Consider the following 23889-nt stretch of genomic DNA (forward strand, 5'->3'; position numbering starts at 1 on the left):
GACCAGCCGTGAGCTCTGTCCACGTGCATTGGAAGGAGTAGGGTGGATCTTGAGGTCCTCCGGTTCCTCCGGTCAGGCCTTCATCGATCCTGCCCCACCCACCCCCAGGTCGTTGACCCATTCTCCCTGATACCCGCCGCTCGACGTCCCCGACGGAAGAGCCAGCCCCCCGCGGAGGAGCCTGCCCCCTCGCAGCCGCCGCGAAGACCCGGAGAAGTGGAATTTCACTTCGAAACTCCGTGCGGCGCGAGGGCCAGCGCTGGGCATGCTCAGTAGGCGCGGCGCGGCTGGCTGCTGCCGGCGCTGCGCTGGCCCCGCGCGGAGGGCTCCAGAGCTGGCGCGGGAGTCCATCCCGCCTTCTCCGCCACGGCTGCGGGCTTCCAGAAGGCCGAGCAGTAGCCGCCTCCGAGCGCCTCGCCCCTGCCCTGCTCCGCCCTCTTCCCTCCTCCTCCTACTCCTCCTCCTCCTCCCTCCCTCCCTCCCTCTCTTCGGGAGGCGAAGCTGGTGCTGGCTTCTACCGGCGCCACAGACCGCTCTGCAAACCCAGCCAGGACCTGAGAATGAAACCCGGAGACCGGAGGACCCTCGGCGGTGGCTCTTTCTAATCACACTTTGCCTGAAGTGGGGTCGTGGCGGAGTTCCTCCTCCACCGCTCAATGCAAACACCATGCGGACAGCAGTCAGCTTCCCTGCGCTGTGCCTGCTTCTTAATCTTCACGCTGCAGGTAAGGGGTTGCGGGGCGTAGAGCTGGAGCTGTGGATGAGCTGGGAAACTGCACATGCTTGAGGACTCTAGGAAAAGCTTCTTGCCTCGCCAAGAGAAAGCAGGACAGTACTGACAGGCATGGGGTGAGGGAGTTGTGCACCTGTTGGAAGACTGAGGCTGAAAACTTAAGCTAAAATCAGCTCTCGGTATGTCCTTACCTGGTACGAATAATAGTGAACATTTTCAATATGAACACAGGTTTGCTTCCCCTTTCTTTCCCCTCCATCTAGACTCCCCGATCCTGTTTCTAGGCTATGCACTTGACTGCCAGTTTTTCAGGAGACAGACAAGACATCCTGCTGGATGTAACCTTTTCTACTGCAGCGGCTACATCCATAAGGTCCCTGGGTTTAGCGAGAGCTCACAGAGATGCATTGGCTGCAACCTGAAGGACCACATCTCCGCCCAAAAGATCGAAATACATGTTTCACGTTAATGATGCCGCTCCAGGCTCCTTTGGCCCCTGCTCTTGTCACTCGAATTTTCTAAGCCAATAAGAGGAAGGAAAGGTTTAAAATAGGACCCCCTCTTCTCTTTCAGCATCATGGTCAGCGTCCGAGGGCACCAAACAAAAACCCAATCACAGTTTTAAGGCTGACAATCCCGGGGTAGGCACTGCCCCTGGGACAAATTTGGTGAGGACTAGCCAAGAGTGACAGTGAGACTGTGCCCAAATATAAATATATTTGATATCAGAACCAGTATTAGATTTTGAATGGGAGCAAACCTTAGGGAGTACCTGGGGAATTTTATATGCAATGTCACTACAGATCCTGTTTTTTGGATACATGCAGCCTCTGTGTAATGCAAGGACTTGCTGGACTGAATCCTTTATCATTTTTACACACATATGTACCAAAATAGAATATGGCAGAGATTTTAGGCACCCTACTGCGACAGCAGTTGTCCGTGCAGTAGCCCTGTAGCAAGCAAAGACTAGATATTTTACCCGAGTTTGCTTGTCACCCAGTCACACATATTCATTCATTCCTTCAGCTAACATTTATTGAGCATGTATTATGTCCCAGGGATAATGAATAAAAATAATGGCTGCAAAATTACAATTCTTGTGGTCTCTTTTAAAAAAGAGTGGGTGAGTTCCTTTCCTATGTGTGCAATAATGAGAGTGAAATATGGTACTTTCTTATTTCTAGCCTGTGCTATTTTAATGGACTGTGAACCTCTTGGGCAAGTTATGCACAGGAATATTAAGGCTATAATTAAATACACATGTTAATTGTTATAATTGTGATGTTTTATTGTGAAATTTTCAATAGTTCTTTGGCACCTTTTGAAAACTAGCAAATTGCTATGACTTGGTCAACATTAAATTATTTGGAAACAGCTGTAATACATCATTTTATTACCATATACAGTTCTTTAAATGTTGAAATTTGGGATGAAAAAATACACATTGGGCTGAATTTTATTACATTATTATGTTTAATGCTATCACTGAACATCCATTGCCAAAAAAAATTTTTTTAAGCCTCAATTCTTACCAAGTTTAGGAAAAATGTCAGTGTAGTTATTTTTTTAAAACTAATGTATAAGAAATTCTAAAGATTCCATTTAATATACTTTGAGTAATTATACCTTAAAAGTTATAAATAAACTTGAAACTAAGCAGGTGGAAAACATTTCTAAATTTATTGTAGGTGAAGATTTGGGATGAGGAAAGTAGAGGACTTTTGTTCATCAAAAGAGAAACCTAGAAGTCTATAGCCCTAGATTATACCTGGAGCTCTGCCAAAGGGTGTATTACCAAAGACAAACCAATCCATCTCTACTTTGACTTCTTAATTTGAAAAAAAATATATTCAACCAATTTGAAATTAATAAGGCAATGCATTGATGGGCTATCATTTTCAGATTTCAGTTGCAAGATGCAATATGGAAATTAATTATATTCATATTTAATATCATGCTTTTGATAGGTGTTTTTTGCAGCAGATTGCAAGTTTAATATTGTGGTTGTCTTGCCGTTTCATTTTGAATGCATTTTAATTTTAAACAGCAATTTGTGGGTCACAAGCTGTCATCAGATTAAAATTCATCACAGTTATTTAATAACATTGTTAGGACTTTCCATTGGAACTGAAACAAACACATACTTTTTGATCTAAACTCTTGTAGATTTGGGTAATAAGAAAGTAAGTGCGTGGGAGGACGAAGATCAAGAAGTCATTGATACTGCTACTTGTTGAATGTCTGAGTTTGTTTCTTTTACAGAAGACTCTCCTCTAAGGATAGAAGTGGGCTTCATAAAGAAGCAAAATGAATTCTATCTTTCTAGTCCTCTTTACTGAAAAGCTAATTGATCCATTTTGGTTATGCTCAGGGTGCCAACAACTACTTTACGCTGGTGGAACTGATGACACGTTAGAACCCTTTAGGGAGGGAGAAATTGGCTGACAGGATGTGAGTGCTCTTCTCAGTTATACTAGGACTTGTCACTTTCCAGATGATCATTGCCCTAATGATACGATAGCAAATTGTTTTCAACTTGAGTGCTATCTCCAGTTATTTGGTCATGATTGCCTGAGACACTGTGCAAAATAATAAACAAGCAAGCAAGCAAGTAAATAAATAAATAGTGACCAACCCTGACCAACGGGCTCGAAAGGGAAAAGTACTGTAGTCTGTTTGTTATGTCTATGAGGACAAAAAGAGGACAAGAGGTACAATACTGTGTAATTAACATCTCAAGGTAAAATAATCCTAATAAATTACGGAGCATAGAGCTTGTTCGATAACCTAGACTCAACTCTTTCCATGGCAGCTCATTTTCATAGATCTCTCTAACAAGAAGAGTTATAGTTGTTGTCCATTCAACTGCTTACTATTCCAGTAAGAAAACTAAGTTCCAGTAAATGGTAGACAGTATTTACTTTACATAGTAAAGAGCCAGTAAACAGCATGGTCAGGATGAAAGCCCATGTGTTCAGACCTGTGACTACGTACTGTATGAAATCATATACTGGTTCTAATAGGAAAGGCCACCATCGAGTTACTGGTGTCAAATCCTTTTTACCTAGATGTCCTCATTCTTTTCTTTTTTTTAAGATTTATTTATTTGAGAGAGAAGGAGGGGCAGAGGGAGAGAGAGAGAATCTCCAGCAGACTCCCTGCTGAGCACAGAGCCCCATGCTGGGCTTGATCCCATGAGCCCCAGATCATGACTTGAGCCAGAATCACGAGTCAGGCGCTTAACCCACTAAGCCGCCCATGTACCCCTAGCTGTCCTCATTCTTTATTCCTTCTATGAACTCATGTAATACGTAAACACCAGTTGAAAAGACTACTTCAGGAATATCTGAGAAGGTGTGCCCCAATAATATTGATGGTACCCCAAGATCCACAGATAGCTTCTTTCCTTCAGTGTTTTTTCTCTTTCTTTACCCAAAGAACTATGTTCTGATATTTATTGGGTAGTATTTTAGTTGCAAAGGAGTGAAGGTCTTAGAATATCTTAAAAATTCTCATGTAAAAACTTTGTTTTTTCTAGTGAATGTTTTGCTAAAACACACAGACTGTGATTTCAGTGCATTACTCTCTCCCTAAGCTCTGGAAAAGGTTCTTTCCGATTTTCACATTGTTCTTCCTGTTGAGCCTTCTGGATGGCACGAAGATTGCCTTTGAAGTGTCTTCTGAAGATGGTACCTTCTCTCTCAGAGAAATGCATCGTCAAGGTCTTTAGTCTTTGAAAAAGAAGGAGTTCTATGGTGAGACCAAAAGGATCAGGGAAGTCATTTGTGGAAGCACCTTCCAAAGAAAGGGTAGACTGATAGGTAGGAAAATATGTTATTCTTGAAGATTCTAAGGTGTCTTCTCTCAGTGAACTCCAGAATCCATTTTTCCTGTTCAAAATCACTCAACACAATCCTCACACCAGCCTAGGTTCTACCGTATTCTCTTCCCCCATTATCTCTCTGATATCATCTCTCACTACTTTCTTCTTTTTTGTCTCTCTCCAGCCACTTTGGTCTCCTTGCCATTCTAAGAAGATGCCAGGGACTTGCCCCCCTCATATGTTTTGCTTTTTTCTTTGCCTGAAACACTCTTTCCCCAGTATCTCCATGGCTTAATCCCTTAATTTTAGGCCTTTATTCAAATGTTACTTTCTCAGGGAGGCCCTCACTGACTATCCTGTTTAATATTTCATCTTCTCCCCGCAAAAAACTTCAATACCCCTTCCCTGCTTTACTTTTTTCCCAGAGGTTTTTCACCAACTTCCATATCATATATTTAACTTATTTGCTTTGTTTACTGTGGTTCACCCTTTCCCCAGTGAAATGTAAGCTCCTTGAAGGCACGATATCTGTCTGTTCTGTTTACTGCTGTATCAATGGCAGATCCTGCCCAGCCTAGCACCTGGGGCAGTGCCTGGCATAAATCTACTAAAGATTTTTAAAAATATATATTGAATAAATAGAAATAACACAGTGATATTTCTGGTTTCTCCCTTTTGCATTTAGTTTCTTCTTGGCACCCATGCAAGGCACACTTAGTCAACTTAGCCACTTCTAGAATGGACTTCAACAGAGCTCATTTATCCACAACTCAAGTTTCTCCCTAGGAGCTCACATGCCCCGGGAACATACTGTCTCAAACAGACTTTTCTACCATTGTGAACTTAAGGACAACATGGGATGGGCTTGCAAGAGACCAGAACTACAGATCAACTCAGTGGCAAAGTCCTTCAAATTGATTGCTAGATGCTGTACAGCTCAAATGCGTTGTCAGGTCATTATATTTTCAGTCCTTCGTGAAATGCCTCATACGTACATGTACGAATGGCTATAGTGATATGAAAGGATTCATACAGCTAGTTTACCAGTAGGATTTAAAGCCCTTGGACAAACCTATCTGCTTCTTTGGCACATAAAAGGCACACATATACGTATACTGAACATCACAGGCTCCTATCACCTTGGAGATTACATGTTCTATTAGAGATCATACCCTGAGTAGTGCCTTGTAAAAATTCTGGAATGCATTGTCCATATTTGGCCTCCTCTTTTTTGTTTCTCATTTATTTCTCTACCAACTCCAGTCCTCATCCTATCGTCCTACTTATGATATGTTGAACATAATTAAGATATCTTTTTCTTACCAATGCATATTTACAGCATTACTCAATTTGATCTCTTTCTGAATTTTGAAAGTTCTCCTCACTGATTTCCATTGGATGACCACTACTTCCTAGCTTCCCTCTTATCTCTCCAGCCATTCTTCAGTTTGTACTATTAGGTCTTCCTCTGAGTAGTATTTAATGGTTAGTGCTTTCTGGAACTTAGGCGCCTCCTTTTATTTCCCTCTCTGTACAATCTCCCTGGATGTCATGTCAAAGATTCCTAAATCCATATTTTAATCTCAGATATTTCTCCTGAACCCCAATCGTATAGTTACAATTACCTAGGAGTCACTGGATATCCCACGGGCATCTTCTATTAATCTTTTAGTACTCAGCATTCCCATCACAATTGCTCTTATTTCTGTATTTCCTATCATTGTGAGTAACACCAAGATCCCCCACAGTCACCCAAGCCTGAAACTGTTAACTCATCCTGGACCCCTCCTTTGCTGCTTTCATCCATAAGGTCACCAAGTCTTCTCCACTCTCCGTGTTCACGTCACTGCCTTGGAGTAGGTCCTTATTTCTCATATAGTATCTCACATAAAACTCTAAAAAAAGCATACCTGGTCATGTCCTCCCCTTGTAAAATTCTTTAATACAGCTATTTCCTTCTTTTTAAAAATAAAACCCAAGCTCATTAGCAGGGCAGAGTCTTCTACTCTCAGGTCTTCCCTATTTCCATTTCCTAGACTGTACTTGTTGCCTCGTATGCCATCAGTAAATGTTCAATGAATGAATAAATATATTCCGGATGTATTAGGCAAAATAAATTCTAATAAATTACATTGATGAAAAGATTACATCTCATCTTCATAACCATAAAGAGTAGAATTGATTTTGCTACTGCTCCCTCAATCCAATTTACATGTATTGGTTACAAAGAAATGAAAATGAGACAGAAAAGCTTTCATTTAAACATAGTCTCTGAGATAAGTTTGTGCGCCATGGGCATGCCGATAGTTGTAGTGGAGTTGTGTATCGAACTCCACCTAGTTAGACATTGCTATATGAGTTTCTAGTACTAGATGGATGGGAGTAAGCTGAATGTCTTTATTTTAGATCAAGGAATTAGGCAGGATACGTAGCATGATAGTTGTGCACTGAGGGATAGAACCAGAGCTCTGAACTCTGGTTACCAATTGGGCATCATCTCTCGTGGAATAGCAAATATGAGCCACGTACCCGTTCATAATCAGGTGGGAATGTGAGTTAGTGGGTTCAATATATCAAGACTCCCAGTAATCCAATCCTCCTTCCCTCCCCCAAACAAAAAACAAACCATCACAGAAAATTTGGGAGTATTTGGATGGGTGTATACATTTTCTTTCTCTCTTTTTATGTGTAGAGAAATTGTTTATAGAACCCTAAAGTTTTGGGATACCACACATTTTTTTTCTGATGGAAAAATGCTATACCTAAAGAGAGACATGCTTACGTCTGAAGAATGGAGACTAGATTTTGAATTATAAAAAGTCACTTTTTATGAGATGATGGGATCACACATCAAGACCCATTTATTGCCATTAGTACTAATGATAACATGGATGTCATATTTTATGGTAAGTTTATTGTTAAATCTTTTAAAAGCTGTTTACAAAGTCAAATTCAAAAGGTAGAGAAAGCCATTTTTCCCTTTAAAAGGGGATTTTACAGGTCCTACTTGGCCCATAAATGCATTCTTCATTTGCAAAGCACTTACAAATGCTGACACACCAGAGTTACACTGATATTTCCCAGCATAAAGGATTTTAATAGCTTTGAAAAAATATTTAATGGTAAATTATTATTTTAAGATCAAATTTCCTAATTCCTTTTCCCCAAATAACATCACCATAAAGTGTCTGTTATTGTGATGATGTTTGCCACAGAATGACAATTAGCAGATTTATATTGTGAACATTATTAGCACTTCCCATTTAAATAATTTTTTCCTCATAAGGCTATCAAGACTTTGCTCATAATCAAATCTCCTTTGATTTCTATTTATTAAGATGTTGGTGTCCCTTAAAATTGCAGCCACATGGACCAAAAACAAAGCAAAACTAATTGTTTACATGATGCAGCAATCTAGATCAATATATTTAATTGCACGGAAGTAAATGCCAGGTTTGGTGAGGACATAAATTAGTTTTTTCCTTGTTCAGACCTGAAGCAGTACCCATGTCTTGACTTAAATGTGCAGAATGGATTAAGGCAGCCCTAAGCTACTGATCCTTGGAAAAGAGCACGAAATGAACACAGAGTAAGAGCGTCTCGCTGACCCAAATAGCAGCATGTACAGAGCAAGATTCTACTGCTCTTTCACTGTAGTAACACCCCAACTCCGGATGGACCCTGGAGGGGAAATCAAGCACTATGCATAACTCTGATCACTGGGTTACTGGGAAAGATGCTTAATCCAAAGAGTGCTGAACATAATATGGTGAGTTAGTTTGGAAGGCCATCAAACCATTAATATGAAGGCGTGGTTTTAAGTTATAAGCAATTTACTTTCTTTGCCTTATTGAGTCAAGACAGTATTTCTATTCTCCCTGGAAGAAAATGAAATAGCTTAAGGAGAGACGTTAAGAGAAAATTGAAATGAAGGGAAAAATGCCGAATTTTTAGACAACCTTTAGCAGAATACCATAGTGGTTAAGTGCATGGATGTTGTGGTTGGGCTCAACTCCACACACGATCACTTTCCAGCTCTGTAACTTAGGGCAAGTTACTTAATCTTTCAAAGCCTCAATTTTCTGTTTTTATTTTTATTATTTATTATTACTTTTTAATTTCTTCTTTTTAAGACGGAGGTTATATACTATGCAACTGTAGAGTTGTTGTGTATTAAACAGGACAATCGTAGTAAGTGCCATGTAAGTACTAGGTGTTATTTGATTAGGGGTAGGAGAGGTCAGGTGACAAACGGTTGGTTGGTATCTGGGAACACTTGCTACTCCAGATAAGAATAGCTGTTAATTCCATGGTCTTTTCCTAGAAGATGTTCATTTTTCAAAGAAGTATGACAGAGCAGCCCCTTAGACCAGTGATACTAATTTCAAAGGATGAAGGAAAGGACTAAGGCAGAATGGAATGGAAGTGTTGACTTAATGGGCCTACCAAGTGCCCTGCAAATCCCTAAACGCAAGCAGAGGAGACCAGGGCAGGGATCTCTTCAAGTGGCTGCTGGGGACCTCCTGCCTCACCCTCCTCCTGCCCCAATATCCAGGCATTTACATCCCTGTAATATCATTACTATGGCAACATTTTAATTTTTGTATTTTCTAATGTTCATTTTGCTGTGTTTGAACATAATTCTTAATCTGTGAGAATTATTCTTGAAACACATTTTTTTCTTGGTCTTGCTATTGGATCCCAGCTTTCAAGTCATCTGGAGAACTCTACTATAAAAATGATGGAAGTGGGGCACCTAGGTAGTTCAGTCAGTTAAGTATCGACTCTTGGTTTTGGCTCAGGTTATGATCTCAGGGTTGCAAGATGGAGCTCTTCAGGCTCCTCGCTCAGCGGGATGTCTACTTGAGATTCTCTCCTCCTCTCCCTCGGCCCCTCTCCCCCACTCATGAGCACACACTCCCTCTCTCTAAAACAAATAAATAAAATCTTGTTTAAAATGATGGAAATCATTCATGATCTCTGTAACTTTATAAATAATAATATTTCAGCTGTTTGCCTAACAATAACTGAAGGATAGAAGATTTTACAGATGTCCTCCTTCATTACTCAGCAAGTGCATGTGGAACTCAAGTCCTATGATTTCTGCAAAGGGTAGTATTTCTCAGCTTTCCAGCCACGTGATCATTTTTCTCTACTTCTGCATTTCCCCAGAGGGCATATCTTGATGAAGTTCTTCTCTTAATGGCTGTGTAGAATTTAAGAGAGAGCAGTACATACTCCTGTCAACCTCTCCTGCAAACATCCTTCAACTCAGTTCTTCAGGAACTGGGGGGCATCTGACTGCATCTGTCTGAACTGACATGAATCACTTCCTCGGGCAGAGTCTGAGTCCAGTGGTCTCAAACCCATTCCTTCCTTATGACTTATGTCTAGTCACATTGTCCCAAAGGGTACTGTCCTAACTGTATTATGTTCTACTCTGTAACATATATTTATCAGATGAGAAATAACTCTATTAAGCCTGGGCAGAAATCAAGAAACATGAGACTCGCTTATTATAATTTTGCCACCAGCATGTAGCACCCAGTGGATTTTTCCTGAAATGACAGTCACTTCTGTGACTCCCGAGTGGAGTTTGCCATTGCACAGCTCAACTTTGGGTGGATAAGATAAATAGAAAGAAGTAAGTAGTTACAGTGGGTTGGAAGTGGGAGTAGGAACTATGTTTTCTAATGGAATATTTGAAGAAATATGAAGGAGTGTTTATATCAAAGAACATGCAGAAAAAGTTTACAAGATGCCTTAATTAAAATCATCCCTTATTCTTGTACAGTTCAGATCCTCTCCTACAGAAAGAATAGAGCCAGCTCTATGAAAATAGACTAATTACTTTGGTATTTAAATTTTTTTTATTATAGATATACTAGACACATCACCGGCCAAACATGTGAAACATTTAAATAGTCTTAGAGAATGACAACACCTCCTCATGGGATTATGTTTTCACATCCTAGAAACCAGTGCACAGACTAGATTTTAGGAAAACCATTCCTGGAAGGAGTGTTCCTTCAGTGACAAACTCATCCAAGTCTTCTGGGGGCAGAGGGCCATAATGGTTTACAATTTTTATAAATTCAATCATTATCTTGTAGAAACTCTCATTTCATTATTTTTATTTTTTTACTTTTTATGATATAATTGCTCATTTGAAGATGAATCTTTTATTGGTCAAATTGGTTGTTTGTTGTCAGGATACAAGACAAAACAAATGTGTGTACCTATAAATATATACATACATACATGTATGTATGTTGTTAGAATGTAGCTAAGACATACAAGCTGAATTTTATAAAACTGGCGTTACAGATAGACAGAACCATAATGGACTCTTTCCAACACTGGTGTAATTTTCTATTAAAAGACTGGTAGGATTGACCATATGTTATAACTGGGAGGTTATCCTAATGGACCTCAGTCATCACATGTCGGGAGGACTGCGGTATGCATCACGAAGATTCAGGGTTGTTACCGTGGGTCCTTATAGCTGGAGATGAGCACTGTGGTGATGTCTCATGTTAACCGTTACCAGTGGAATTACAGAACAACTACAAGAATAGTTTTAATATTAGCCTCCTTGTATCCAAGGATTTTGTTTCTGGAAATCCCTGCCCCTGTAAGTTCCCAAAGTCTTTTACTGTATTTGGTCTATTGATCTAATTGATTAGACCCAGAGAAAAGTAGTTGTCGGTCACAGTACACATGGACATTTGGAAAGAACAGTGGCGAGAGCTGAATGACACACTTAATGCCTGGAAACAAAACTTGAACAAAGTGAAAAACAGCCTTTTGAGTCTTTCTGATACATGAATGTTTATGCTATGTATGTAGTTTTGTTCTTTTTGGAAAACTTCTAAATCGTAACAAAACATTAAAAACTGAAACTTGGCTATAGTCTGGACATTTAATGCCTTAGATTTAAAAGAAAGGTAAAAAATTCACAAATTTCAGAGGATACAAAGTAATAAATTACAAAGGGTCACTATCTCTATCTTGCATAACACAGAAGTTGTGCTCTGTAAGGAAGGGTTTTGAGGATGCAACAAGAGCTTTGATGAAAGGGTATATGAGGAAAGCAAATTTAGTTAAGGGGAACTAGATGCTAATAGCAATCTTAGCTATCTTACATGTAACAAAAACATAATAATATCATTTCATTACATCAGAAGAAATTGGAAAAGTGAGTATAACTGTAAAGCTTTAGGTATAACTTTTTAAATTTTACTTGTGGAAAAGAAGTGTACTTGTTTACTGTGCTTATGGGAAAATGTATCTCTTCAGAAAAAATCAGCATCCTGCAAAATCTCATTGAATTGAGGCTTTTCTTTTCTTGAAGTCCAGTCACTGTAGTCTGGTGGTAGGTCTCCAAGAACCACTTTCATTCTCTGAGGAGAAGCGGAGGCTCAGCTCTGAGGAGACTTGCTCAAGTTCACACAGATGGTGATGGTGAGGGGTGTCTTGCACTAGAATCTAGGTCCCTTACCTCCTAGTCCATTGCTTTTTAAAAAAGTGTATTTCTTTCCTTTCTGGCTACCATTAATAGGCATCTGCTATATGAGCTTTCACTAGTACTCCTGTGTATTTTTAACTTTTTCTGAGAGGCATTTACAGATCAAAGGAGAGCCTCATCATTTCTCTTGTAGAAATTCCCAAGGGACTTCCCTGATGTTACCCATTTATATCCACTTTCTAGAGAAGAAAGTGGTGGCAGCGCTTTAAAAACAATGATTATCCTTTCACAAAATGATTGGAGAACAAAGTTGCCTTTTTTTGATTGTTCACTTTTTCAGGTCTCTTTAGAGAACATTGCTTCATCCTTTTGTTCCGTTCACAAGTTACTAACACTGATTTAAACCCTTGCTATACAAGGATTTATCCTGAGAGGGTGCAGGCAAGGCCATTCTCCCCTGTGCATCTAAGAATTACCAACACTGAATCTGAAATACTGAATCATAACCTACTCTGAGCATTGTAATCTCATCCATTTCTCTCTGTTAACATCTCCAGAGATTACCAAGGTCTGTCCAAAATGAAATTTAAATCATGGAATTTTATGACCATGGACACTGGCTATTCGCATGTAAGTGTTGCTTCTATGGTCAAAGTACTTATATTTTAAATGCACATGAGTACCTTTGACAAGCTGTTTACTAAACATTCTGTGAGACACTCTCCCTTCTGGGAACAGACTGAGTTCTCAGGGAAGATGAGGAATCCTACACATATCGACTTTATATCTCCATTCTTTACAACAACTGTTTCAGTTTTTCTTCATTTTCCTGACGCTTACTGTCTTTCCTCCCTTGTCTTCCCTCTCAGGAGATGACTTCCCTTCTACAAGGAGAAAATAGAAACCATTACAAGATGACTTGCTCAACCTCTACCACCAGATCCCTTAACACCCCAGAAGTTCCCACCCTCCACCCTCCCTCCTGTTGTAACAGAAGAAATATCTCCCTCCAACCCCAGGTTCACCCCTCTGCCTGTACTGTGGATCCCAACTCCTCCAATCTTGCAGGAGAGCTCAGTCTACGGTGATGTCACCTGCTTTCCCCTACGTTTTCAACCACTCCTTCTCAACTGGCTCTTCCTTTGAGGGAGTAAAAGTGCTCACTTCTCTCCTATCTTGAAAAAAACCAAATCCCTCAACCCTACTTCCCCTTCCTGATAACACACTGTCATTCTCTTATCACACCTACACTTCTTTGAAGTTGTCCACATTGTTGTTGCCACTTTACCTCCCACTTTTCAATCCAATGAAATCTAGCTTTCTCCCACGTACACACTGAAATGGCCTTCTATAAATTTGTCAATCATTTTTTAACTATATAGATTTGCAGTTAGAGAAAAGATGCTTTGATAAGTTTTGAGTTAAAAAGTAGCTTATAAAACATAATATGGTATAATCTGTTGACTTCTTTGAGGGTATAGTTCTATGAATTTTAACACATGTATAGATTCATGTAATTACTATCACAATACATAAAAGGTCAGTCACCCCCCGAAAATCCTTCATGCTATGTCCCCCACCCCCGGCCTCTAAGTACTGATAACCGTTGATTTGTCTTCCATCACTGTAGTTTGTATCTTTTCAAAAATGTCATGGAATGGAATCATACAGTATGTGATGTTTTGTCACTGTCTTCTTCCACTCAGCCTAATGCCTGTAAGATTCATCCAAGTTGTTGTATGGATCTGTAGCTCATTACTTTCCAATATATATTCCAATGTATATTCCAATGTATAGATGTATCAGAGTTGATTACTCATGCACTGAAGGACATTTGAGTTGTTTCCATTTGGGCCAATTATGGCTAGAGCTGGCACAAAAATTTGCTTGCAGATTTTTGTGTGAATATAAGTTTTTATTTTTCTAGGGTAAGTATGTACAAGTGGGATTGCTGGTAGATGTCTGTTTAACTTTATAAGAAAGTGCCAAACTATTTTCCACAGTGCCTTTGCCATTTTGCATTCCCGCCAACAAGGTATGAGACTTCTAGTTCTGCAGAGACTCTCCAGCACTGGGAATTGTTGGTATTATTCATTTTAACAATTCTAAGAGCTGTGCAGCGATATCGTATCACAGTTTTAATATATATTTTTCTATTGGCTAATAGGACTGAGCAGATTTTCATGTACCTATTTGTCATTTATGTATTCTCTTTGACAAAGAGTTCAACTTTAGCCCATTTTTAAATTGGTTTGTTTTCTTACTATTGAGTTTCGAGAGTTGTTTTCTGATTACATGTCTTTGCTGGATATGTGATTTACAATTATTTTCTCCCACTTTATAGCTTGCCTTTTCATTCTCTTTACAATTGTCTTTTACAGAGCAAAATTAAAAAATTTTTGATCCAGTCCAGTTTATCAATTTTTTTTCATTTATGGATTATGATTTTGGTGTCCTAGCTAAGAACTATTTGCCTAACCCTAGGTAATGAAGATCTTCTCCTATCTTCAAAAAGTTTTTAAGTTGTGGGTCCGGATTTTTTTTCCACCGGTACTCGCGGTTCTTGGTCACACAGCTTGGAAGAATGAAGAGGTAGACCAGACAGAGTGGTGGGCGGCAAAGCAAGGTTTATTGAGCCATGGTAAGGTGATAGTACAAAGTTCCTGAGGAGGGAGGGGACCCGAGAGGGTTGCCACCGGCGTTTCTAAGGCTAGGGGTTTTTATCCCTCCTTGGAGGGCTGTTTTACTCTGATTAGCCCTTCCTGCACCTGTCATCCAATCAGGTTTTTGTCATCTAGCACATGGCAAGGGAGGCGGGCTCCTTCCAGGGCGGTGTAAAATCCTTTTAAGGGTGGTTTCCTCTTAGGGCGAGGGCCCCTGGTCCTTGCTTGCCTGCCTTCCAACTATCCTTCATCAGTTGTTAATTATCCATTTAATTTGTGATCTTTTTTGAGTTAATTTTTATGTAAGGTGTGAAGTTTAGATAAAGGTTCATTTTGCTGCATATGGATGTACAACAGTCCCAGCGTCATTTTGAGAAGACGATTCTTTATTTATTTTTGCATTTGTCAAAAATCAAGTGGTGATATTTTCTCTGTATCTGTTTTTGAATCTTTATTTTGTTCCATTGATCTCTGTATCTGTTTCTTGCTAATACCCACTATCTTGATTGCTATAGCTTTATAGTGAGTCTTAGAACTGGGCAGTATTATTCCTCTTTTCATTTTCAGTATTGTTTTAGCTATTCTATTTATTTTGACTTTCTATTTAAATTTTAGAATAAGCATAACTATGTCTACTTAAAAATTCTGTTGGGATTTTTATTTTAATTGGGTATGATTGACATCTTCATTGTGTAGTCTTACAATTCATGAGCAGGGTATGTCATTCCATTTATTTAGGTCTTCTTTGATTTGTTTTCCAGGCTTTTGTAATTTTTAGTATACATATCCTATATATAATCTGTTAGATTTATACCTAAGTATTTTATTTTTAAGAACAGTTATAAATTTTTGCAAAATTTCAGTTTTCTGTTGAACATTGCTAGTTTATAGAAATGCCATTGGTTTTGCAGACTGACTTGGTATTCTACAGCCTTACTAAATTCACCTGTGAATTCTAGGAAGATTTTGGTGGATTCTTTGGGGTTTTCTACATAGATAATCATGCCATCTGCAACTAGAACCGTTTTATTTCTTCTTTTCCAGTATGCATGCCTCCCACTTCTTCTCTTTGTCTTATTGCACTGACTAGGACTTTTATTTTATTTTATTTTTTTTAAAGATTTTATTTATTTATTCTACAGAGATAGAGACAGCCAGCGAGAGAGGGAACACAAGCAGGGGGAGTGGGAGAGGAAGAAGCAGGCTCCCAGCAGAGGAGCCTGATGTGGGGCTCGATCCCACAACGCCGGGATCACGCCCTGAGCCGAAGGCAGACGCTTAACCGCTGTGCCACCCAGGCGCCCCCTGACTAGGACTTTTAATACAATGATATATAGAAGTGGTAAGATGTCATAGTTGCTTTGTCCTCTGTCTTGGGATGGGAAGCAAGCATTCAGTCTTTCACTATTAAGCATAATGTTAGCTGTGGGCTTTAGTGTAGGTGCCTTTTATTTATTTTTACTTTTATTTTTTAAAAATTTTAGGAATACATTTTATTTTATTAAACTTCTTTTTTTTTTTCTTCTAAGTAATCTCTCCACCCAACGTGAAGCTCAAATTCACAACCCCGAGATCAAGAGGCACATGCTGTACTGACTGAGCCAGCCAGGCGCCCCATTATAGATGCCTTTTTAAAGGAAATTCTCATCTATTTCTAGTCTGCCTAGTTTTTTTAAAACTATGAATAGATACGCATTTTGTCAAATGCTTTTTCTGCGTCAATTGATATAATGTTGTTTTTCTTCTTTAGACTGTCAACATGGTAGGTTATGTTGATTGCTTTTCAAATATTGAAGAGGCCTTCCATTCCCAGGGTAATCCCCACTTGGTTATGGCGTATTATACATTGTATTATTTCTGCGTTCAATTTGCTAATATTTTGTTGAGGATTTTTGCATCTGTGTTCATGAGCAGTATTGGTCTATGGTTTTCTTTTTAGTACTTTCTCTGGTTTTGTTATCAGTATAATTTTGGCCTCATAAAATGATTTGTGGAGTGTTCCTTTTCTATTTTCTGACAGAGGTCATGTGAAGTTGATGTTATATTTTTCTTTAGATGTCTGGTAGAACTTGCCAGTAAAACCGTTTGATCCTGAAGATTTTTTTTTTTTTAAATTTTAAGTAGAAATTTAATTTCTTTTATAATATTAGGACAGTTTGAGATCTGTATTTCGTCTTAGGTTTGAGTTTCATTAGTCTGTGGTTTTTGAGGAATTGGTCATTTCATCTAAGTTGTTGAATTTATATGCAAAGGATGATTCATAGTGTTTTCTCATTATCCTTTTCATGTCTGCAGCGTCTGTACTGATAGCCTTCCTTTTATCGGAGATCAATAATTTGTGTTTTCTCTGTTTCTTTGTGAGTCTTGCTAGAGTTTTATCAATTTTACTGTTCTCAGAGAATCAACTTTCTCTGTTGTTTTCCTGTTTTCAATGTAATAATTTCTGCTTTTAAATTTTTAATTTCATTCTTCATGTTTAGCATTTATTTTGCTCTGTTTTTGTTTTGTTTTAGTTTTTTTAAGTGGAAGCTTAGATGATTGATTCGAGACCTTTCTTCTTTTCTATTAAAGACATTTAATGCTATAAATTTTCCTCTAAACAGTGCTGCTTCAATTGCATCCCACGAATTATGATGTTATATTTTCATTTCAGTTCAGTTCAAAACATGTTCTCATTTAGCAATTACTTTTTGACTCAAGGATATTTAGAAGTATACTGTTTAATTTCCAAGTGGCTGGAAATATTCTTGTTTTCTTTTATTGATTCCTAGTTTAATTTTATTATGGTCAGAGAATATATTTTGTATAATTTCAATTTTTTTAAATGTCTAAGTTTGTTTTATGACCCAGGATATGGTCTATTTTGGTGAATGTCCCATGTACACTGGAAAGGAATGTGTATTCCGTGTTCTTGGTTGGAGCATTCTATAAATACTGTTAAATCCAGTTAGTTGGTGATGTTCTGTTCCTTTATAACCTTGCCCTTGCTGATTTTCTGTCTACTAGTTTTACTATTGAGAGAGGAATGTTAAAATCTTCAACTATAATTGTGGGTTTGCCCACTTCTCCTTTCATTTTGGTCAGTTTTTGCTTCATGTATTTTTATGCTTTTTTGGGGGGGTGTATACACATTTAGGATTATTATATATTACGTCATTATGCACATTACATTATTATGTGATGTGTCTCTTTGTCCTTGGTAATTTTCTTTGCTCTGAAATCTGTTGTCGGACAGTGGCTTTCTTTTGACTAGTGTTTGCATGATATATATTTTTTCCATCCTTTCACATTAAACCTATCTGTATCGTTATAGTTGAAGTGAGCTTCTTGTATTTCTACAACTGCCTCAGAGTCCAGGGTCAAGTGGGGGGGAGTGTGGAGAGAGAGAAAAGCTGTGACAGTTGGTTCCACTCTCTTAGAATGGTAGCTAAGCTGAGAGAAAGAAAAGCTCCCCTCTTGCAGAGTTTTGAATCCCGTAAACTCTCATTAATGGCCAAGGCCACTGCTGCCATGGCGTTGCTTGGGGAATGGAGAAAAGAGAGAGGAAAAATGAGGAGATTCCTGCAGCCTCTTTTAGCATTATGAGTTCCCTTTTTCAGAACTAGTGTTTTAGAGTGTTTCCCCTGAAGCTGTCTTTGTCTGCACCCTGGCATCCACTACGGGGTTGAGTAGAGAGTGGAGGGGAGGGTGGGGAAAGGACGGGGGAGATGGTAAACTCCCTGCTGATGCTGTGGAACTTTTAAGTCCCCCTGCTACTATTTATTTTCCAGAGTCCTCAAATAGCTGTTTCATGCATTTTGTCCCAGGTTTTATTCAGTGTAAACACCAAAGCAGGGTGTGTTTGCCCCATCTTACCCAGACTCTGAATCTTCCATACCCTTTCAAATCCTTGAAAATTATTTTATTTTTGTTCAAGGACTCAACAGTGGAAGATGGTTGGCTTAGTGCTTCTAGAATGCTCTCCCCAAGCCTTTTCCATGTTGAATCTGGTCTTCTGAGTATCCAGGCTCAGGTGTCCTTTGATGAATTTTAAGTAAATTAACCCCATGCAAATGTTAAGGGTTGTCTTGTTTGAACTCTGAGGCGTTCAGACAGTGGGCACTGCCCCTCACAGACTCCTTGTTGCACTCTTCCCATGCCTTCCATACGTCCACAGTCTCCAACTGCTCCTTCAACACGGGCTTCTTTGGGTCTAGGTTGCAGACTTCTTGTTCTTCTCCACCCACAACTGTTCTAGGCACTCTCATCCGTCAGTTTTCCATCAGCTTGCTTATGGTTTTTAGCACTTATTTCTAGTCCAGAGCTTCCTTTTGAGTTCACATACATATAATTGCTCTCTAGACATTTCTGCGTCCATATATTATAGGCACCACAAACTCACATTTCTCTCTCTCAATAAAGGCACCCCCGTATAGTCAGTCACTCATTAGAAACAAAATTACCTTTGAGACCCCATTGTTGGTTCCTTCCCAGAACAGTAACTCAATCATTGAATTAATACTTCTCCTCCTCCTCCCCCTCCTTCTTCTTTTCGATTTCCATGTCTTTTTTTTTTTTTTTTCCTGTCAGTGCACAAAGGTGCTTTTATTAAAGCACAGGGACAGGACACTGGGGCAGAAAGAGCTGCACTGTGATTGTGAGGAGCAATTGATTATAGACTTTTAAGTTGGAGGTGGGGTGGAGGGTAGAGATAAAGGAAGTCTCCAAAGGGATTTTCATATGTTAAAGAAGACTTACAGGATCCTGGAGGCCTGACTATTGTCAAGCTAAAATTGCTTTTTGCCTCTAGCAAAGCATTAACATTAAGGAAGCCCTCAGTTCCTTGAGGGATGTTACACTCCGAATGTCTCAGATACTTATCAACGGTGTGCAAGTTTTGATCTCTCTCTCTCTCTCTATATATATATATTTTTGCTTTTGTTCTCCTCATCACCACCACCACCCCCAACAGTTTTGACCCTTAAATCTTTAAGGTTGCTGAGAGTGGAAGGTCTTATCTTCTGTAACTTCCTGCTAAATGCGTCTGCCTGCGGGTCAATATTAGTCAGTTGGGGAATTTATATACAGGAGTTACGAAAGGCAGAGGCAGCTGAATCCAACGTAGGCAACATATATGAATCTCCTTGGGTAGAAAGGATCATCTCTCAACTAGATTCACCTCTGCTCCATCCCTCTATTGCCACCTAGTCTGGGGCTATTCTGTTACCTAAAATATTTTACCTGATAACTTTGCACTTACTCTCGCTTCCTTCCAATCTATTTTCTTGTATAGCTAGGGAATCTTTCCGAAATATTCATTTTATCTTGTCATTTCCCTCCTTAAATTTTGTAAAATGTTTGATTTCTCTAATGTTTCATTTCTTCAGTAAAGGTATTTAACAGCTTAGTATCTGTCAACCTCTCTGCATTAGTTTCCTGTTGCTACATAACAAATGACCCTAGAATTTAATAGATTAAAACAATACACATTTACCATTTCTCAGTTTCCGTGAGTCAGAAATCTGGGCATGGCTGAACTGGGACTTCTGCTTCAAGGTCGCTCATAAGGCTTCAATTAGAGTGTTGGCCTGGGCTGGGCCCTTAAACGAAGGCTCATCTGAGGAGGGATTTGCTTCCAAGCTCATTGACATGATTGTTGGCGCGATTCAATGGCACTGAGGGCCTCAGTTCTCTCCTGGCTGTTGGCCAGAAGCCTCCTCCTTCACATGGATTTCTCTAGCAAGGCAACTTTCTTCATCAAAGTCAGCAGGAGAAGGTCTCCTAGCAACACAGAAGTCACATCTTTTTTTACCTAATCAAAGAAGTAACATCCCATCACCTTTGCCATTATCTGTTGGTTAAGAGTAAGCCGCACGTGGGATCCAGCTCACTCTCAATGGGAGGGGGTCATACAAGGATGTGAATGTCGGTAGGTGTGGATCACAGAGTGCCCTCTGGAAAGCCAGTCTCCCATAATCTCTCACCTTCTTTTTCCCATCTTCTCTCTTAATTTCTTTGTGCCTTGCTTCCTGTATTGTTATCTAAACTTTTCCAATTTACTAAATCTCTGTTCAGTGGTTTCTAGTCTACTGTATAACCTGTACATTGAGTTTTGTCAATTACTATATTTTTTGTTTCTATGATTTCCACCTGGATTGAAACAGGCCTATTCCCTTTTCCTTAAATTCTTGTTATTTTCTTCTTTTATTTCTTTGGGTGTTTTAAATCAACTTATTTTAAAGCCTCCTTTATTTTTCTCTTTTTTAATTCTTTCTTGGGTGAGAATCTTCCCACTTACTCCATCTTCTGTCTCTCATGGCAGTAGTCTCAGTGTGCTTTGTAATTTTTAAAATCTCTAATAAGTGTGTCTTCAGTGGGGCTTCTCTTCCATGGCAACACATGGAAGTTACATTTACATACTTGTTTCTAGAGACATCACTATGAGAGTGATTTTTCAGTTGCCTCTGTCTAAAACCCTATAATACATAGAGGTTCTAAAACATTTTCTTTCTAAAGTTTTTCTCTCTTTCTTGGTTTTTCTCCTATTCTATTACCATCCTTCTCACTTGCCTTTGCTGGCTGCTTCATTCAGCTCCCTGACTGAAAATATTCGAATTCTACAGTGCTCTGTCCTATATAGTCTTCTTTTCATCATCAACATCCAGTTACTTGGCTTTAAATTTTATCTGTATTGGATGATTCACAGATCTATCTTTCTCTCTCCAACTATGAACTACACACTTAGCTATTACATTTCTAATTTGGAAGCTTGAAATTTAATAGGCATCTCAATCTTAACATTATGGAATTGTTTACTTGAGTATTTTCGTAACGCTGAAGTGAAGGAGGCAATAGAGAGGTGGCATTTGAAGATAGAGAAGATAAAACTAATTCCAGATACTAGCTCAGTCATCTTCAGCTTCAGAGTTTGAATGTGAGAAAAATTCAGTAATAAACCCATATTCCTAGGCTACATCTCCAGAGATTCTGCTTTGGTAGTTCTAGGCTGGGATGTAGGACTCTCCATCTTAATATCCCAGGTGATTCTGATGCAGGGATCTAAGCACAACACTTAGACTTTGAAAAAATTTTCCTGCCTAATGGTTATGGTGGGGTTCCTAATATTATGCGGCTAATTGGGTTTCCATTACTTAAGGACAGGGCAGGAGTAGGTCTTTTCCCATACACAACTGGATAAGTCTGGGAAATTTTAATTGTGTTATAATTGGACTTAAAATTAGATTTTTTTCACCTTTCTTTGTAGGCCAGTTTTAGCACAAGAGACATTCGTTGGTTGGACTAACCTATCTTATTTAAATAAAGTGGCTCTGACAAGGTTTGCTGTGATTGCTAGTGTAGAAAAAGAAAGCGTGAAGATGATTATGTAACTTTCCCATTTCTTTATTCATCTCTCTTCATACATCTGCATTCTCTGATCTAAGCTGTGTCTAAGTATCCAAGCTGTAAGCACTTCTTTCTTATTGAAATTCCCCATTGCCCACTCTTTTATCTTTTACGTCCTGAATCTTGCAAGGGCCTATTTTTTTTGCATATTAATCTTTATTAACATGCCCATTTCAATGGTACTATCATGGCAGATATAGTTTTCATGCCACTGAACACTGTAGATTCCTTTTTTTGGTAGAAGGGCCAGTCCCTTAGGTGAGAAACCTAAATTCATTCAAGCGTATAGTATGTCTTTCCCAAAACAACAGACCATATTTAAATGAGGAGTATTAAAAAAACCAACTAAGATAAAAATAGTACATCCATTCTATTTCTTAACTCTGAGTTGACTACTTCTTTGTTGCTCTTTACAATATCAGATTCAGTTCTCTAAGATGGGAGAGGAGAAAGTGTCCTCTTTTCAGAAATACAGAAACTCTTCCAGGATGCTGTAGTATTAGTGAGTAAATGCATTTTAGTAAAGTTCTAAATGAACACCTCGTGGTCAGAAAGTCAATATACATCTAAACCAATTTAGCACCGTTCTCCATTAATAAAACACTGCAAGAGTAATAACATTGCAGTACTCTGTTCTGAATTTCGTAACATCATATATGTTCCTAATGACAGTTTCATTTCCAAATCTGAGGAACTCTTATCAGAGAAACAAAATTTATAGGTATTTCAAGGTCATCACTGTCAAGTCATCATCTTTGTCAAATTATGGTAGCTTGATTGCTTTTGAAAAAGTTTGATCTATTTAGCAAACTCAGGATTGAAGATATGATGATTAGTTTCTATTACTATTTCAGAATTCACATGAAATATAATTGTTATTTGAATGATCTGGAAGGCTAAAGTCACTGGTACCCAAAGATGATTCCCAAACTGTCTGTTCCATCATGGAAGAAAGCACCAAAGCTGACTAAAAAAAATCACCTGTCTTTATATCCCTAAGCAAAAGTTTAAAAGATGTTTCAGGCAGAATGGCTGAAGATGCTAGAAATATATGCTGGTCACAAAAGGCTTGATGGAGGGCAAAAATTGTAAAACCTAGCAATGCTCTACTATAAATATTCAGTAAGAATATTCTAGGCACCCCAGAATTCTTGTAAAAAGAGGTAAGTAATTTTCTAAAGACAGTATTGCCATTGACATACCAAGGGAAAATCCGGGGGTGCCTAGGGTTGCTAGGCACTATGTGGGTGGCATTACTATGCTGTGATCTGCTTACTCTGCTGATCATCTTATAAAGACAATCTTAAGTTTGTTTTTCTTTTTTTTTTTTAAGGTTTATTTATTTATTTATTTATTTGAGAGAGAGAGAGAGAGAGAGAGAGAACATGAGCAGGGGAGGAGCAGAGGGAGAGCTGGGGAAGCAGACTCCTTGCTGAGTAGGGACCCTGAAGTGGGGCTCGATCCTGGGACTCTGGGATCATGACCTAAGCTGAAGGCAGCCGCTTAACTGACTGAACCACCCAGGTGCCCCTTAAGTTTGCTTTTCTAATTGATACTTGACCTAGTGATATTCTTCTGGCTTACATGTACATGTTATTCAAGTCCATGGATATTTACCTAACAGAAGAAATAAAGGTGAATGTATTTTGTTATCTGGACAGCCATATTACTGAGAAAGAAGGAGAGAATGGATACTGTTATAGGATTGAAAGTTGGGACCACAATGACTCTCCTCAGATTTCTGTCCTCAGCTTAAAATATTCTACAAACATTAAAAAAAAAAAAGTATACATTGCTAACTATAAGCAAGACAAAA

The 23889-nt window shown here is 38.8% G+C and overlaps 1 protein-coding gene across 1 annotated transcript in view; it reads left to right on the forward strand.

Moving 5' to 3' along the window:
- The first annotated feature begins 384 nt into the window (after positions 1-384).
- The window catches only part of PTPRR (protein tyrosine phosphatase receptor type R), a 238570-nt gene continuing 215065 nt past the window's right edge, over positions 385-23889 (forward strand). Inside the window, exon 1 of the mRNA XM_045789581.2 lies at positions 385-725. Coding sequence (XP_045645537.2) covers positions 668-725 — 58 coding nt within the window. The 5' untranslated portion in view covers positions 385-667. The remainder of the gene's footprint in view (positions 726-23889) is intronic.

This window comes from Ursus americanus, chromosome 17 (assembly GCF_024610735.1).
Source record: "Ursus americanus isolate L20-20 chromosome 17, mUrsAme1.1.p, whole genome shotgun sequence".
Classification (NCBI taxonomy): domain Eukaryota; kingdom Metazoa; phylum Chordata; class Mammalia; order Carnivora; family Ursidae; genus Ursus; species Ursus americanus.